At 44.8% G+C, this 19,321-nt stretch overlaps 1 protein-coding gene across 3 annotated transcripts in view; it reads left to right on the top strand.

The window, feature by feature from the left end:
- Nucleotides 1–18,398, top strand: part of LOC144728005 (uncharacterized) — an 87,316-nt gene extending 68,918 nt beyond the window's left edge. For all 3 annotated transcript variants that reach the window (XM_078607198.1, XM_078607197.1, XM_078607196.1), the window contains exons 6-13: nucleotides 10,912–11,122; nucleotides 12,204–12,343; nucleotides 13,083–13,218; nucleotides 13,774–13,850; nucleotides 14,187–14,256; nucleotides 14,451–14,483; nucleotides 16,415–16,533; nucleotides 17,298–18,398. In XM_078607198.1, coding sequence (XP_078463324.1) covers nucleotides 10,912–11,122; nucleotides 12,204–12,343; nucleotides 13,083–13,218; nucleotides 13,774–13,850; nucleotides 14,187–14,256; nucleotides 14,451–14,483; nucleotides 16,415–16,533; nucleotides 17,298–17,345 — 834 coding nt within the window. In that variant the 3' untranslated portion in view covers nucleotides 17,346–18,398. The remainder of the gene's footprint in view (nucleotides 1–10,911; nucleotides 11,123–12,203; nucleotides 12,344–13,082; nucleotides 13,219–13,773; nucleotides 13,851–14,186; nucleotides 14,257–14,450; nucleotides 14,484–16,414; nucleotides 16,534–17,297) is intronic.
- The last annotated feature ends 923 nt before the right edge of the window (nucleotides 18,399–19,321 follow it).

The following is a 19,321-nucleotide window of genomic DNA, read 5'->3' as shown; positions in this document are numbered from 1 at the left end:
AGATTTGTGTGTTTGTGTTTCAGAGTAACACACAGTGGCGTAGTGGTTAGCGCACTGGACAGTGAGCATGGCCACGGCTAACGTCAGTGGTGAGTTAGATCTGAACTAATCTTGGGCCTCCCCGAGCTTGACTCAGATTTAAATGAGTACCTGGTGCAATGTGTAGGTCTCAGCATTAGGGAAACAAAGGTTGCCATCCGTGTTACAGGCCGCCCCATCCTCATGTATGTGTAATGACACGACTTCCAAGAAACGGCTTGTAGAGGGTTTCTTATTTATATCTTAATACTTTAACGACAGGGTCACGGAGTAACATAAGCGCTCACTGACTTATAGCTTTTAGCCACCCATACAGTGACATCGGCGACGTACAACTATAGAGCTGGCTGACTATATAGTGACGACGGCGATGGAGACTGTATAGTTGGCTGGCTATGCAGCGACGATGACGAAGAGATGGCAACGATGACAGCGACGACAGCCTCTCCCTCATTCACCCAGCGCGGTCAAGCCCCGCCCTTGGCCACGCCGCTCTTCTGAAACTCTCTCGTGGGTTCCAGGAGCTTCCAGTTCAATTCCCTCTTTGACCCCTGGCCCAGTTATGCCCCCCTCGTGGCCGCTTGCATCATGTGTCATTCTATACCGCACCCATAGCCGTAGTTAACCCCCATGGCCACCAGATGGCATACTGTCACTACATATGTATCCATAATAGAGGTTTCTTGGGTTAGATTGCGTAAATATATAAATGTGTCGTTAAAACCCACCACCACCCAACACAGCCAACTAGTAAGGGTTGTCACGTAAACAGAACATGCCAATTCGTCACTAGTACAGCACACCGGTATGTTGGAGAGCCAAGCCACAACATTTACAATACATATGTATGTTGTTGAACTTCTTTTGCACCATACGTAGCCAACCATGCTAATCATGTGCTGTGCTGGCCTTCATAGGTGCCTGCAAACAGCACTTGCCGCAACAGTTTGTCAGAAGCTATATGGGGGATCTTTGACTTTGTGTGCACACATTTGCTTGTCTGTGTATATGCTTCTCGTTTTTCTGACTTGCAGCCCCATTACCATGATCTGCAGTCCCTTTGCACTCGATTGAATTCCACTATCGCCGAGTGTTTCAGTTAATTGTTTGCTCCGACACAATCTGATTGCATACGCTTTGGTTCTTTTGGTAAAGTCACGAAGGTAGAAAATAATAGATCACGACGTTTCGATCGCAACACAAGTAATCGTCATCAGGTGAGACAATCACAGCAGGGAAACTGCTGAAGCAGGCGTCACCATGTGTCTTTTTGACCCTGACGGCTTGAATTTGATTCCTACTCATGACCAATACAGGTGTAATGCGAGCGTAAATGGGGTTGTTGCTGGGCTCTGGTCCAATCACACGGCCCGGGGTATTGGGGGGCGGAGCCTGGTCTGCGGGGCGTGTGGGAGGGGCCACCGTTCACTTCGGCTCCAATGGGAGGCGAGGTGAATGGGGGCGGAGCCAGCGGGGTAGTATGGGAAGGCCGGATCTGACTATCCGGAAGGGGGGAATTCAGGGTCACGTGGGGGGAATGGATATAAGTGGGAGCCCGGAAGAGATCGGGGCAGTCGGGGAAGTTAAGAGTCTGAGCCACGTTGGGTGGTGAGAGAGAGATCCGCGCCATCGGCCACGTGGCCGAAGGATCTCAGCACGCCGCCGGCCAGCGGAGTGCGGGAGTAGAGGAGCTAACGGAGGAGCGTGCGCGGGGCGCGCGCGAGACGACGCTGGTCCGTGGAGGAGACCAGTGGGGTGCGAAGAACCTGAATAAAAGACAAGCGGGAGACGGAGTCTTTTATTACACAGGTTTGGTTATCTGAACTGGTCCTGGCTTTCCCCCCCTCACCCTCGCGGTCAACTCGGCCTCAAAATGAGTACCAGGTGCGACATGTAAAGATCGCCACTGGGGAAACAAAGACGATTGGGTGTGGCTCTGATCATCTACCTTCATGTGTGCTGCATTGGCCTTCATAGGTGTTTGCTAACGTCACTCGCCACAGTGTGAGTGGCGTTTGTGGGTTCTTGTCTGTACCTTCGAATACATACCTCACATTTGGTTCTGGATAAATGACAATTGAAATATATATTTATATATTATACTAGCTTTACTACCCGGCTTCGCCCGGGACTTGGATTCACCACGCCCGGCCGCCTTTGTTTCCCTAGTGGCGATGTTCACACACCACACCAGTTACTCGTTTGAGGCTGAGTCGACCTAGAGGAGGCCCAGTACCGGTTCAAATAATTGTCACCGGTGGTTGCCGTGAGCGGGAATCGAACTCTGGTCGCTGGGTTTATAGAGCAGCGCGCGAATCGCTACGCAGTCGCTGCCCCCCCCCCACACACACAGGATAAAGACAAAGATCCCCCGGGTAGCCTGTGAGACTGTAGGGCGCAAGTGCTGTTAGCGAGCACCTATGAAGGCCGGCACGGCACGGCACACGAGGGGGTGGGTGGCCAGCACCACGCCCGGCCGCCTTGTCCCCCCAGTGGCGATGTTCACACACCACACCAGTTACTCGTTTGAGGCTGGGTTGACCTAGAGGAGGCCCAGGACCGGTTGAAATAATTGTCACCGGTGGTGGCCGTGAGCGGGAATCAAACTCGGGTCGCCGGGTTCGTAGCGCAGCGCGCTAACCAATACACTACCCCTCCCCTCACACGCGCGCGTCTATAGGTACACATACACGCGCTTGTTGCAGACACAACTTTGAGGGTGCGTACGGCAGTAAACGACTAAAATAATAAAGCAATGCCGCGCGAAGAACGCCTTATAGGCCGTAAGGTGAACAAGGAAAAAGTGGCTAGAAAATGATTTTCGTTCCCACACCTGGGAACTACTTTTTAAATGAATTTTTTCATAGACAAAACCATTTTAGACTTTATGTTAAAAGTTCTCCACAAAATACCCTGCAGTTTTTTTTCAAAATCCATAAATGTATATAATTGTGAATTGGAAAAAACGAAAATCTTATGCTGCTGGTTTTGTTTGTAACTTTATTTATATACATTTTAGCAACACCAAATATCTCTCAAACTGACACTTATACATGTACCTAAACACTTGAGACAGGTTTTGGTGCATTATATACTCAAGTGTGAATGTAGACCATGAAATATGGCAAATTTGTAGAAAATATGCTTCAACTTCACGGATTGGCACTAAGCAAAATTAAACATAAACATTTTAAATTTAGCAAAACTGTGATGTTTTGTACATCAACATTTTCAGTAGGTACTGTGTAATCACAGAAAGATACAAATATAAGCACACTTTGGCCCAAGTTGGCTGAAATGACTCGAAATGCTACACTGTCCCCTTGTTTTGGAATGCTGCCAAAAAAAATTACAATTCTACCACAGATTCTTTACAGCTCAAAATCACCTTAAATTATAACACAGCGCATATTTACTCATCGGTATCATCCCTATCACTATCAGAGCCATCATCCCATGTAGGTCTTCTGTTTCCTGTGAAACATTTACACAATTTTGGCACCGACATAAATCAGTACAATACAGTCTTGCAGACATACAGGAACATTCTTAATTTTAGAACTTTCGTGACTGCAGGAATTATTATTTGGTTCTTTCGGTTAAGTCACGTCTAAAGATAAAATAATAAATTAAATTAAATAATAGAATACAATTATTTAATTTAATGTATTATTTTATCTTTAGACGTGACTTAACCGAAAGAACCAAATAATAATACAGGAACATCTTCCAGTCTCACATTTGCTATGCTTACAACTGCAGTGGACTGCCTGCAACACACTTTCAGGGGCAGGATTTCTAGTCATGCAGGTCACTGTTAACTCACCATCCTCGAGGTGCCATCCATTGCCGACGGGTGAAGGGGCACACATTATACCTTTCAGAGAATGTCTCATTATGGCTGCTTGGTAGTTTGCCCTTTTGCAGTGTTGGTACAGGGCGTCACTTGTAAGGGGCATGGATAGTTCTGGAAAAGCTGACGATGCCATACAGAATGCTTTGTATCTTGCATCGTTCACATTTTCGGCAGATGACTGGCCATACAGGTGGCACACATATGTGCAAAGTAGCTCAAAGGTAGACTGGTCTAGGTTAAAACTGCTACCCAGATTTGTAAAAGCAGTCAGATATTCCTCTTTCTCACAAGCAACAGAAAATGCCTTTCTTTTGCCTTTGCCATAAAAGGCACTTGTAGAGTCACAACCTGAGAAGGTATCGATCCCAATAAGTGCCAAACAGACACTTGTGCCAAGAGCTGACGACACCTTAGCTAAGTCAATGAGCCTTGTTTTGTTGCCAACCCCCGTGAAAAAATACAACCTACATGGTAAATCTGGCTGCAGGCTTAAAGCAATCACTGCCACATCAGTATCAGGGCTCTTGATGACTACAGTTTGATGTTCCTGTGCAGCATGTTGTGCATGTAAAAACACCCTGGTGACACATTCCTCATGATCACATGTCAGATCTTCAACAGCACTGAGAGTATGTAAATCCTCCATTACAGTCACGCAGTGACACAGGTCTCCATGTGCTATGTACAAGCTTAAGTCCTTTCCCACAGTGGTAAGATCAGCCTCTCGCCACACAACATAGAGGAATTCTGCCAGTGCTTCTTTGTTTGTTACATCTGATATAAACTTTTTCCATTGTGTTGATGTCTTATGATCCCGTCCATAAATTTTCACCAGTTGTGTACCACCACCAGCTCTACGTGACCGTTCTAGGTTTTTAATACTCATTTTTGGATACTGGTCAATCACAAAGTCTATCCGTGTACAGTTTGTTTCAGAGAAAGTTTGACTATGTACTGCAGTATGGTCTCTGCAAGCTCTCCAAAGGTACTTGGTATTGACCGAATGGCTTGAATGACTGCCATGCCATCAAAGAAAATAGCTCCACTGATCACTCCATTGATGGATCCTGGGGCAACAACTTTGGACTCAATGAGTATGTCTTGCAGTCCTGCATCTCCAAACCTTTTCCTAGAATGCTCAGGTAGGACATGCATGTGTGAAATTCACCTAGTCTAATCACTTTACGCTGAGTAAAGTCATCATCTTTCCAGCAGATTTGCTGAGCTTTGGCATATATATCTTTGTCAAAAACTAACACTATATGGTCCAGTTCTAGCTGATTATGAATTTGGACACTTCGCTTCAGAATTGTGTTTACTGTTGACATCTCTGTCGGTGAAGCCTCAATGACTGGAAGATAATACAGTGCTGACTTTTGCAGAGTGCCATCACCTTGAAGTAATGTATGTAAACCTGTCCAGCTTGGTATTGTGCATCTTTCAGCATCTATGGACTTTACAAAAACATATGCCAGTTCAGTTTGTACAGCAGACACCATGTTCAATTTGTATGTGTCCGCCTGTAATGGAACACTTTCCTGATGAAACAAGTTATGTGGTCCTTGTCTATTAGACTGATGGTACTGTTCGACAGGGATGCTAGGGGGTACTTTCAATGAGGTTTTTCCCTTCTGTAGTGGTTGTCTGTTTGTTGTTGACACAGGTTCAACTACAGAACTTTGCAGCATAATCCCATTTGTGTGGTGGGTAGTTCTACGACCTGACAGTGTCTCCTCCCCAAAGTCAATATTGTCCCACACAAGTACTGTAGGAACCTTCTTTGAGAATCCCTTTGGTATTTTGTCTCTGCCCTCTACTAGTTGAAGTTGGGCAAGGCTAGTGTCTAGACTGACAACTGTGTCCCATGCTGCACAATGTCCTAGTCTATTTAGAAGTGACACAATTTGTGATGAACCTGTTAAATGGCGAACCGTTAGACCAAGACACAATGATTTAGGGGTCTGCCACCAACCCTTAGATGCAAGATACACAATGTCTTGACAGATACATATCACTTTTAGGTTCAAATCATCTGGATTATCAACATAATGGGCCAGTGTTGGTTCCTCAGTTGCACCAATAATCCAGGAAATCAGATTGTACAGTTCAATTGGAACGACAGATTTTGCCTCGCTCACATTTAGATCATCTGATGTGGGTGGCCACGGGCATTTCATACCGGGAGAGTCACGCAGAAGCATCTTTAATATTAATGCCGCACTGTAAAGTGTCCTCGTGTCCTCTGCAGTATTGTTGGAGGCCATTGAACTTGGTCTTTGTGGACCAGCTTTTGCACTAGCCCTGTTTTCACAGTCACTTTCGCTAGTTACCTCAGTTGACTGTTGTTTCTGTACCTGATGGATGAGGTAGCCTGTCTATCAGCTTATCTGCAGACAATGTCTCAACGAAAACCATCTCACTTATGTTGCGCTTCTTGGGGTAGTGAAACACCAGCTGGGGGAAATCACGGGCCAACCTCCTACTTTTGAAATGTGAGGGAATTATTAATTAATATTTATTAATATAAAATATTGCTAACTCACTGTTCTTCTGAGGTCACAGTAACTGATGCACTAGACTTTGTCAAGAACCTGGTGTACTGTCTATAACAGGCACCTCCAGAGACACACAGTCTTTGTCTCGAATATGCACAAGAATGCTAGTGTCTTCCTTCATCTCAGCAGCTTTCAGCAAATTGCCTGTAAATAAATAAATACTAATTAAACTAATAAAAAACTGTGTTAAGAGTTGAACAATATTGAGTGTTCTGGCTGTAGCTGTATGCAAAACAATGCAAATCTGTCTCTGACTGTAAAATAAACATTACATAAATTATGTAATTGTAATTGAAAGTTAGCCATGGTACCCAGCATAAGGGAATAAAAGTTCAAACGTGTGTTTGTGTGTTTTGTTTTTATCTACGTGCTGACGTTTCTGCCTGTGAAAGATGGTCCTTCTGGCGTTTGCCTCCCACAGTAATGTACTTGTCAGTTTTCTTACAAATTATGCACAAGGCAGAATGCACAGTACCAGCACAAGCTACTGGCAGGCCGGTCCTGGACCTAAGTTTTTTTGCGGGACAATCAACTGCAGCGATACTAACGTTATTACCCGATGGTACAGACTGGCCTTGATCTCGAGCTTCAAGACGCTGTGGCCCGTTTCTTGGCCGCATCCAATCGCTTTTTGTCAATGAAACGCCTGTAGCAAGTGGAGTGAAACCCAGCGTCGTCGGGAACATTGTCAAACTCGATTTCTAGACAATGTTTGTATGTTTCTGCTATTCTCCGATTCTCACCTTGCAAAAAAAGCCACCGTTTGACGCAGTTTCTGAATGTATCCCACCGTGTACGTGTAAAATCCTTTGTTTCTTCTTTCTTTATGGACGTGAGATGTATGTAGCATTGTTTAAAATACTTTTTACAGACTTTTGAAGGAGGTCTGGCCGTAATTTTCTCCTCTTCACTACTCGATATTGACAACAAGGGCGCAGACATCTTGGACTAATGTTTACCTCTCGTCACAAAAAAGCGGCCACCTTATTGGTCTAGCGGGAAGCACGTGACGCAAAGCCTCATCACTGACGATCAAAATATGATTACGCGAGGAAAGAAATATTGCCGACTTTAAACAGTAATACAAAATAAACTGCAGGATTAGACATGGAGAACTTTTATTTTCACGGCCAAAAGCAATAGATATTTTTATTAGAATGAAAAGAATTTAGTGCCCCATATATGGGAACGGGATTAAACGTAAAACGTCTTCACCTTACGGCCTATTAGACCTGCAACACATGTGTATGGCACTTTACTCGCGGAGGGTTGGGGGGGATGCGTGACATCAGCAGGTACACTGCGTTACGCTTCTGTATACGTGGGTGACATGACAGAGATGTGACGTCACAGCTCACTTGCCGTGCAAAATATATGCATTATTGCACCCCCCCCCCCCCCAAAATATATACAAAAGTCTATTTTTTAAATGTTTGCATGGTGTACAGTCTGGAAAGTACCCACATGGCAAATTTAAAGTTTGTTACATGTCGGGAAGTACGCTAAACATTTTGAACAGACACATTCACAAATTTCCCTTTATATATATACAAGTGGTTAGTACCTGGCGTTGCCCGGGTGAAAAAGGCAGACACACACATGGACTTACACACAGACATGGACCCACACATAGAAACCCATCGACTTACACGCGCACAAACACATATGGACTCACACACACAGACATCGACTTTAGAGACACACATGTAGTTACACACAAATCGACTCACACACACACATAGACTCAACAACAACAACCGCCATTCGCCACTGAGTGGCGTTGACGTCCCCACGATGCTTGTGGCAGGCTATGTGCACCTTGAGGCCACGTGAAGTGTCGAACGCCCGCTGGCAAGTCACGGGGCAGACCCAGGTGCCACGGATCGACTGAGATGACTGGCTGATGCACCACCTGTGCCCTCTACCGTGCTAACTTGCTGTGATTTAGCCACCCGGCGCTCCGCTCGTTCTGAGCGTCGCTCCTCCGCCCTCTGTTGTTGTTGGAGGGCGACTGCTTCCAACTGGCCAGTAGCGTCCTTCACGAGGCTCCTCCACAGAGGCTGATCTTGACACCGCTGGTACCATTCATCGACAAGTCCACTCAGCTCAACATCCTCCTGTACCACATCACTCCATCTCTTCTCTAGCCCGTGCCTCGCCCGTTAAGCCCCCTTGATCCGGCGGAACAAAAGGTGTTTAGGCATGCGGTGGCTGGGCATGCGAGCTACATGGCCCAGCCAACGCAGCCTTGCCTGGCGTAGGAGGTCGCCAATGGGACTTTGTCCAGATCTTTAAAGGATTTGTGAGCTCACACAATCCAGCCTGGTTAAACCCAGGATGGATCGTAGGCAGGTCACCCTAAATGTTTGTAACCGGCGAAGATGTTGCATTCGGGGGGTCCAAGTTTTGCAAGTGTAGAGAAGGGAGGGAATGACCGTGGGTGAGAAGACGTGGAGCTTAGTGCGGAGCGAGAGACCAGGTAGCTTCCACACAGTGTTACGCAGCCGATGAAAAGATAATGCCGCTCGACTGATTTGGAGTGAGACCTCTGGTGTTAAACCGGAGCTGGTCATGAGCACACTGGGAAGGTATGGGAAACTCTGCACTCTCTCCACAACTGACCCATCACCAATTGTGAGTTGTGGGGGTGGATTGTCCGATGGTACAAAATATCCAGGCAGGTGCTTATTTTTGGTGGGGCTGATGGTAAGGCCCCACCACTTAGTGGCAAGCTCCAGGTTGAGCAGCAGCGGGTCCAACTCCTCTTCTGAGTGAGCATTAATTACCAGATCATCGGCATACATAACGTGGTTGACCAATAGGGAGCCATCCCTTGACCGCACCCGGGCATCGATCAGCCTCCCATTGTATCTGTACCAGATGTGAATTCTTCCGGTAGAGGCATTGAAGGCTTAACGATCTGTGGTCCAAATATATGTCAAAGAATGTCGGAGGCAGAGGACATCCCTGTCGCACCCCAAGGTGTAGAGGGAATGGCTCTGACTTGCATTTTAATCAATTTACAACATTTTTGACATGCGTTTTTCTGGATTTTTTTGTTGTTATTCTCTCACTGTTCAAATAAACCTACCATTAAAATTATAGACTGATCATTTCTTTGTCAGTGGGCAAACGTACAAAATCAGCAGGGGATCAAATACTTTTTTCCCTCACTGTATATACTTTATTTATTCATGGTGGTAAGATGTAATCTTCCTCGCCTGGTATGCAGGAGGTTGGGATTTCGATCCTGACCCTGACGCCTGCTGTATATTTGGAGTTTGCGTGTTCTCCCCATGGTCGGGTGGATTTTTTTCTCCGGGTCCTCTGGTTTTTCCCTTAATATTTTGAAACGTGCGTTTAGACTATTTAGATGATTTTGCTGCTATAAATGTCCAAATGATAAGCCATTTTGTTGAGCTATCATTTGTGGCCAGGTCGATTTTGAAAAATGAGTTAATACCTCGGTGGGTTTTGTCTGGTAGGATGGGGATGGTTTAGTTTAGTGTTTGTTTGTGGTTGGGTGATTTGTTTACCTTTCTTGTACTTTGCACTCCTATCGTGTTTTTGTAGTGTTTGTTGTAATGTTCTTATCCGCCTCGACTGGTCATCTGTCAAAATAGCTTCATAGCTCATCGGATTCCTCCAATGTAAATATCCTGATTCTGAAACGCTCGTTGGATGAGGCCTCCAGCACGACCTGTACCATACACACACAGCTTGTAGAAGACGCACACCGCCTGCACCACACGCACACACTGCAGTACACCGCACACGGAAGCTTTACAAGTCACAGTACACCACACGCTACAGTACACCACGCTACCGAACACGATACAGTAAGCTACACCAGGCTCTACCACACACTACTGTACACAGAACAATACATTTAAACATAATGCACATGCACACAGATACACAGACAAATACACATACGCACGTGTTGGCTCACACACACGCAAAAAAAATCGCGCCAAAAATGTTGAATTGAACAATCACATGATCACACTGTAATACATATGTGAGCCCCTTTGCCCATGTAAGACGTGTAGACAACTTACATTTGTCGTCATGTTAAAAGCGGCGGAGCCGTTTTCTTCCAGCCATTGTTGGACAGTGAGGTGGAGCTTTGGTGCGAGTCAGAGTGAGCCGTGCTTTGTAGCTGTTGTTCATTATTAAAGAGCTTTATTGTTAAAATAACATCCTGAGTACGATCATCTTTGACTACACAAGTTAGTCAGGTGCCGAATTAGGAAATAGTCTACACATGTGTTCCGCTGCCAGATGAAGAGACTTATTGAGTGAGACTCCTCGTTTCCTGTATGAAGTGGGGGGACCCCCATCACAGACAAGAAAACGTCCTCTTAGCCAGGCTATAAAATATCTACATGTAAATGTTTACTGTTGTAGACACTTGTTTGAAGCTATAAAAAACAATAATTCTGCATGTAATTGTTTTAGGAAAGACGGAGCATTATCCCACATGCAGTCGGTGTTCTGAGCAACCTAAGTATACATCCAGACCTCAAGTCGTGCTTCAGACAGGAGCAGGCCTCGGCCATGCTGGTGTCTGTGGCTAAAGCCCCCATCACGACGAGCAGAATTTGCTGCATCGGGACGCTCGCTCACATCATCAGCGAGGAGGACACGGACCTGCTGAACAGCAACGCAGGTACCCGTGTGGATGAGGACACATGTTGTCTCCACTGTCTCTTCAGTGCCACTGCTCTGCAGGCCACGAGGATTCCTCAGCAGGGGAAGCTAAACTGAGATGTTTGCTGGAAGTGGAGGTGGAAGTTTTTTTTATCTCGCATTGCTCAGCTGTCACTTGGAAATTAAAACAATCTTGTTGAACTTTGTTGATGCCTCTAGTGGTTTTTCAGTCACGATCTTTAAAATATTTTTTTCCATATATCAAATGGAAATAAAGTTATTTAGTGCATTTCTAATATAAAATATGACGCTATCGTTTGTATTTCTTCCTTTTCCTGAGTGTTTTACTCTAGTACTGTATCTAATATCTTATTGTGTTAATATCTGAGAAACCTTTTATGGTTACATGAGCTGCTAAGTGATTTTACAGTTCACAGCTTTTGAACTAAATGAACTCGCAAGATTATATCAGCAATACAGTTGTAGTGGGTTCACACGCGACAGAGACGGCGTAGTCGAGGCACACTGTTTCTTTCAACTTGCTCCCAACACAGGGCAATAAAGACAACAGTTGAACGGGTAACGGCCCCTTCACCCATACTGAGCTGGGATACACCCCTAGCACTATTTCCAACTAGTCTACTCCCAGGTCCTCCGTTAAGGGTGCTAGGGGAGGCTATTTGATCCGGCCCTGGTTAAGCACGGATCACGGCACCCAGCCAACAGACCCGACTCTTAGAAGAGCATCGGCTCTGAGGCTCTAGGGCCACGCCACTGGCTTGCCCTGCTCGGTCCTGAGAAGGACGGTGAATCAGGGGAGTTCTAGGGCCTATCTGTCGGTCTTCCCTGGTTAAGCTTCCAACACCGAACCACGAGCCCTCTCCCTCCCCGCCTTTTATACCAATTTGCCACCGAGGGGTGGGGCTGTGGGGGATCCCAGCGTCTACCCACAGCCCCCCAGAGTCAACCGTTGCGGACGTGGATGTAGACACCCCTGTGTGTTTGTCCATTTCCCCTCCCGTAACACCCCTACACAGGTAACAATGTAAACATGGTGTGTGCATGTATAGTCGTGTAATATTACACGTGTACCATCACAGATGCAGTGAGTGGGTTGATCGACGCAGTGAATAAACCAACGTACAAGATGTGGACTCCAATAGAGGATGCCAGCTACATAACCAGTGGCCTCTACCAAACCCTGGCCGTCCTGAGCACCATCCCTGGCATCCGCTTGAAGGCAAGTGAACGATCAGCATCCGTTTACACTGCTCTCGACAAGCAGAGTCAATCACGGCGGTATTATAAATCTTACCGTGAAAGTCATACCTCGGTTAAAGAAATCCTCGGGGAATGAAGTTGGTCTTGTGACATCACCCCCATTTGCTCCCTCCGTTTCTCATGACGTTATCACCCCCTATCACAGCGTCCCCCCAATCTCGCGTGGCAGCATTACTTCTCTCGTCACCTCCGCAGCGTCTCTTGAAGTCATCAACCCCTCTTCTCCACATCACCCCAATCCTGCGTTATGTAATCACTCTTCCACCTCACCCCAATTTAGCATGGCGTCATCACCCCTCTCCAACTCACCAGTGTCGTGTGACGCCAACACCCCTCCCTGCTTTTCAACGTCTACATCTCGTGACGTCTCAAGCCCTTCTCACATCATGCTAATCTCATCCCTTTCCTCTTCTGAACACCCCAGTGTATCTGACGTCATGAATCCCTCTCCTCCACCTCACCCCAATCTCGCGTGATGTCATCCAGTGCGTTACAGACAAACACAACCAAGCGTATTATTAATATACATTGTTGAGCTCACAGATAATTACAAGCTATAAATAGATGTAACAGGGTTATGGTAAGAAAACAGATAGCACAGGGCACCCAATCCCTGAGAGTTAGCCCAGTATTTTGAGGGCGCAGCGTAGGGCCGTGTGTCGAGTGCAGAGAAGACTGTCGCGCCTCTCCCCATGTAGACCTACGAGGCGGGTGCCGTCCCCGTTGTGAGCAAAGTCGCTCGGAAATGCGAGGACGCGGCGGCCGAGATCCACGCGACGCGGATCCTGCAGCACGTGGCCCAGGACGGCGAGATCCTCAAGATCATCCGAGGAGGTCAGCAGACGCGGCCACGATTCACCGCACTCACGCACATCCTCCGCGAGCGGCGTTCACGTTGGGCCAGGTTTAAAATCATCGTGTCCAGCTCCTTCGTTATCGTCAGCTCCACAGTTTTATCTGAGTCACTGCTTGCATCTTCTCTTGTGCTTGTCATCCGCATCTTGAGTTGCCTTCTGTTTCTCTATTTGCCACAAGCATCATCATGCTGTGTGATTCAGCCCCTGTTAACCCCAGTGACTGAGACCAGCATCGCCACTCTTGGTCACAATCCCGTGTTATATTTACAAGCTGTCAAAACCCGGATAAGCCTGTTTCATTCTCACTCTGGCTCCGTTAGTAAGGTGTGAGGTGGTGCGAGTGGTGAGATTTCCTAATGCCGCGTGCTGACTCAGTCCATTTGTATGTATGAGAGTGAGCCATGAGTTGTACGTCCATTTACATTTGGTTCTACAATGAGTACAAGTCACTTGGCGTCTTTCCCTCCCCTCATTGATGTTTGTTATGGCGTCCGTGTGGTGTCTCCTTGTCCGTGCGTGTGATGTCCCGCAGGAGAGGATGACCCGAAGCCCAGGCCGCTCGTGAGGTTCAAGAGAGCGGTCGTGTCGATGGTGCAAAGTGCAGGCCAGGTGAGAGAGCGTAAAACAGCACTGTGGATTCTCAGGACATTATGAGCTAGGTATGGGGAGTTAAAGTAGAGCTCTCAATTCTCACGACATCATGGGCCAGGTGAGGGCAGTAAAAGCAACACCTAGGATGGTGCAGAAGCTCAGCACTGTGTTGCCGAGTAAGAGAAACCGAGTCCTATCCTGAGGTGTGACCATTACTTTCCAAAACAGACGAGGCCAAGTACACGCCACAAGGCCAAGAACCACATTGAGTAGGCACCAGATCACAGTCGATTATGCAGACAACTTTGTTGCCAGCGATGAAGTCTAAATGAGCTGATTGATGTTTCACTGCAGTGCCTCAAAGGAGATGCTGAGAAAAATGAACTCAAGCATCTTGCCAACAAGAATCTAAAGTTGTCTCCAGGTAAAAAAAATTCAGAAAAATATATTCAAATGTTTTTTTAAGTTTCTCGAGTTATTCTGCTTTGGTAATTACAGTATTGAGCTGGATTAATCATTGAGTGTAACTTGATTGATTTTTATGTTTTAAAAATTGTATTTTAATTGCCATTTGAAATAACTGAAGATTAATACGTGTTTACTTTCTTGAAATAACAGATGGGAAAAGACAACTCCTCAAGCTTGGAAATGGTAATTATTGCCTTCTGCCAAATATTGAGCAAAGCTTAGCTGGGTAAAAGTGTGAATTACACAGCGTTGTTAGTTAATAGCCCTGTTAAAAGACACAAGTCAAAACACAAATGGACTTATCGCTTGATAGATATGTACCGATGCTGTCCCAGTCTGTCTAAGCAGAGGTTATACATTTCATGTGTGAGTAAAACATAATTTTAAGTTACAGTTAGATGTACTGTAGTGATGTCACTTGCTCATTCTCGATCTTACATTTTAACACCTTACTGCAGTGTGCCAAAACAACGCTTAATTTTTTTTTCCAAGAAGTACGTGTATCAGCTTTTAGAAAAGCGTGTCTCCTTGTCTGACTCTCCGTCTCATATAAATTTTTGGGTACCTCTTGTAAATATGGACATTGATTAAAAAAAATGGAACAGCTAAATTGCGTGCGAAGAATGACGCTGATAACACCGACACAAAAAGAGGAACGCATGGATTAGCGAGCATACACAAGTTTCAAAATTAAGTGGTATAGGGCAGGGCATGCCATTATTTATTATAAGGGATGACGGCTGGTGGTCGAGATGGACTAAAGGGTGAAAGCCAAAGCAAGGAACATGCCCAGAGCATGCAGCCGAGGTACCTCTCTACAAGGCGTCTTTGGGTTGCAATACATCTCTAAGATCAAAATAACTTCCAGTTAGACAATAACTCAAGTATTGGCATCGTAATGTGTACGTACATGTTGAATAACTTTGTTTTTTACGAAAAATATATTATGCAATTACTGCCACTGTGCATTGTGAATTATTCATTGATTTTACTGGAGCCTCGTGATTATAACTTTCATTTGTTTTTTACCTTAAACTTTCTAAGTCTAAAATGCAATCTTCTAAGAGAATATGAACCTCGCATAATATCCATGATGCAGTCATTTTTAGTCTGTTGATGGTCGGCTATGCGGCAATCGACTCATCTCAACGAGCTGTACACGATGCACTATTCAAAGTTGAATTTTTTGATAACAGATTTTTTATGCTGTTTGGCATTTCAATATCGCGGAGTAGCACTGATTTCGGATTGATTAGTACCCCAGTCGCGGAGTTAAGTACACCCCTTGAAAAAATAGTGTCCCAGTAATAAAATATTTAATTGCCTTGGCCATTTTGTATTATTTGGTACCCCAGGGTACCGCCATATAGATAATATGAAGTATAATTTTTGCTATGTTTGTTAGTACTGTATAATAGGAATTTATAGAAGGATGTATTTTATTATCCATTTGATCAATTTTTCAACTGACAATTATTCATAAAAACTGCACTTAACAGAATAAAATTGTGAAAAGTGTGGGAGTTTTAACAAATAAACTCTTGGTTGTGTTCATTATGAGCTGCTCGTTGTTTTAGGGGATTAAATGGATACCAAACAACTTTGTACATGTAAAGCCCTTTGTCAGTGCACTGCTGGATGAGGGCCTTGCCATGCCACACAGGCCATGGTGGTTGTTTGACCATACTTCACCACACTGGTCAGTGCGGATTGGTGTAGGTGTGGAGCATGGATGTGGGAGCCTAGAAGTACAATACACCAGAGGATTTTTCTGCACCCCCCCTCGGCTCCCCATAACGCCCCCACAGCCTTTCAGAAAGGGTCTACTTGGTTACAGTTGCATACAAAATCTTCACAATATTTACAAAACAAGTGGTGATACAGGATGCATCTATGTGCGTTGAACTTCTTTCACACTGTGTACATAGCCAATCATGCTAATCGGAGGTGGAATAACTAAACACAAAAGGCATTTCTAAAGAAATTAGTTTTCAATCTAGATTTAAAAGTTCATAGCACGAGTAGCCACAGAAGTGCATTTGAAAGCGCGCGATGCAGCGACCGTCTTGTTCGATGGTTGGGATAATCTTTCTATGGCTGCCCCCATCCCCTAGGCTGGAGCAGGGCCGACGTGCAGCTCTGGCTGAAGGTGAACGGCCTGGAGGAGTTTGGCGAGAAGTTCGCCAACTTCGACGGGAAGCGGCTGCTGCAGCTGCTGAATGTCGACCAGGAGGTGCGACTCCCGGCTCAGGGCGTCTCTCGTTAGCACCGGGGGCGTCCGCCACCCGGCTGTGTGTCGTAGGGATGACCCACGCACCCCTGTGGGCCTAATCCACACTCTTCTCCAGCCTGCACTGGGCCACAGGCAGTCATGTGATCAGGCTACCCCAGGCTGGTTGATGACTTTATTGTTACTCTGTTTTTAGAGTGTAATTAGATTAGGGCTACTTTGCTTATTTGAGCTGATTGCTTTCATTTAAACAAAACTAATCAGAAATTAGTAATATAATTTAAAACGGCAGTTGTTTAATATATCAAGGGACATTGTCACATATTGCTATTGTGTATATGATGCACATGCATTTCAAGGTATTCTAAGTTAGTTTAAAAATCATTGCCAAAATCTACTTTCCAACACTGCTCATCGGCTGCTCTAGCCAACTGGGTTGATTTGGGTCTCAGTCCAGCGCTGGGTTCACCAAAAGGGCAGCCTTCAACCTGTGCCATGGAATTAATCATCTGAGCCTGGAATGAGATCTACATTGACATGGGCTGACGGATGATGGAATGAACCTTGAAGTCCGCAGGCCTCTGCGCACAGCCCTGGTGCACAGCACACGCTCTTCCTCGTGATGACATCCACTTCGTGACAGTCCACGTCATGGTGGCATCCACCGCGTGATGGTGTCCACCTTGCGATGTTTCACCCCTGCACGGCTGTGCCGAGTGTCGCTGTGAGTGAGCGTGTGCGCCCTGTGTCTCGTGTCTTCTGTGCAGATGCGTGGCCTCTTCACCAAGGTGGAGGATGACCTCCGCAAGCTGTAGGAGGAGAAGAGGGCGGCTGAAGGATGGTGGTGGGTGGGGCCGCATATAATCCAGATGCCCCATGTTTAACAATTCTGATTTTGCAGCAAGTCGAATTTGCTCTATTAGCACTTGGATTTTAAGACCATTCCTAGATCATGGGCTTTTTTAAGGTGTACCTTTGAACAAACTCCTGTGAGATTTACATTTTAATCAATATTTTTCATTCAAATAATGGAGCTCAAATTCTTGCCAAGAAAAATAATGTTACTCGCATCATATTGCACATTTTACTTATCGAAGTAGTGGTTTCATGGGTGGTGCCGTTGCATTTACTTTTTTTTATAGGATGGTAAAATAAGCAGCTGATTTCTTCATTTATTCGTGGGAATTCTTGCCATTAAGAGCACTCAGAAGTTAAAGGGCTCAATTCTTGTGTTGGTCAACATCCCTTTATGTGCATTTTTTTGTGAAAACATTCTGATGCCTCCACTGCTAGAAATGTGCAATAGGAAATCCAAGTGATTATCAACAAAGTGGTACTCGTCCCTGGAGGAATGATAGATTGAGAGCACTAAAGAGCCTTTACATCCAGCGTGGGAATTTCCATCCGAACATTAAAATGCGATGTGCTTAGTTTCAGGTGTGTCAGGATTCCTTCACCAAAATTTATCTTACGTTTTTATCAGTTTTGCTCACCTTCGTTTTTACCATTTGTGGGCTTTTTCTAAGGTTACAAGGGATGAAACATAGTAAAAAATGGTATTCATACATTTTAACCAATTTAAATTTACTGTTGCAAGTGGTGAGATGTCTCTAAATGCCAACACTTAATACACTAGAAATTGACAGTGCTTAGCAAAAGGAAATTTAATGCTGGTATAGTTTTTGTCTTTGTACCTGTTGGACTTCTGAGATGCGGAGGAGGGACAACAAACTAAACATAAAGCAACCACAAAACACACTTCATTGTGGTGGTTTTATGTTTATTATGTATAATTCATTAATCCAGTATTCTTTCTGCAGTATAAACGTGGGTACCAAAATAAAACATTACCATTTACTGAAATATCACTCCATGGATTGTGTGAATATCTATATGTTATGTGTCGAGTTGTTACATGCTGTCTATGTAAAAGACATTTACCACACACCATAGAACCTGCAATAAGCCTGTGAGAATTGGTACACAATGGTGAATTAATATTCACCATTTTGTCATAGTGTTAAAAATAACAAAGGATTATTACATTAATAAATACAATTTCCTGAAACCCACCATGTTGCTCACAAGGTCTGTCCTGTGTCCGGGGCAGGTGAGGTTTCGTGAGTTTCATGGGTCATGAATGCACATGGGTCATGAATATTCAAACCGGTCTGGGTATTGCTCAAAGAGAGGAGACAGGAAGATCCTGCTCCTATCTCAAATCATGTTTTCCGTCTGTATGTATCTTTTCTAATGGATTTACAGAATTCTGCACGTTCTATTAATTGGCCATTTCATTTTAAGGGCATACTGTACTTTAATTCGGCATGATTTTTGTTGTTTCAGATTACTTATTTTATTTGCTGTCTTATGTCTCATTGTGAATCGTTTTTCAAATGAGGATGTTTGATATAATATTACTTGGAAGGATCTCCGGCTCGCGGTCAAAATACGGGCCGTGACTTCAGTTCATACACCTGCGGCAAATTGAGGCATAAAACTTTGAAACGACCCACAAATGACATCCATCGTTGCATGCACCTTGGCTTCATTAATCGGGTGGAATATTCTCACTCTGATAACACTTTTTACTTTTAACTCACTCATGTCACTCCAAAGTTCTATGCGCTATTTTGATTGATGTGCACATTATAAATGTTATTATTGGACAATGCTAAAGTGTGTTCATGTGGGGCCTGCCGAAGGTATTTAGTTTAGTATACAGTAGAACATTAATTTAGAAAATGTAACAATATTCAAAGATTGAAAATCTGAAATTCCATTTTTATAA

The sequence above is a fragment of the Lampetra planeri genome, chromosome 27 (assembly GCF_965212315.1).
Source record: "Lampetra planeri chromosome 27, kcLamPlan1.2.h2, whole genome shotgun sequence".
In the NCBI taxonomy this organism is placed as follows: Eukaryota; Metazoa; Chordata; class Hyperoartia; order Petromyzontiformes; family Petromyzontidae; genus Lampetra; species Lampetra planeri.
This window is presented reverse-complemented; position numbering and strand designations above follow the sequence as displayed.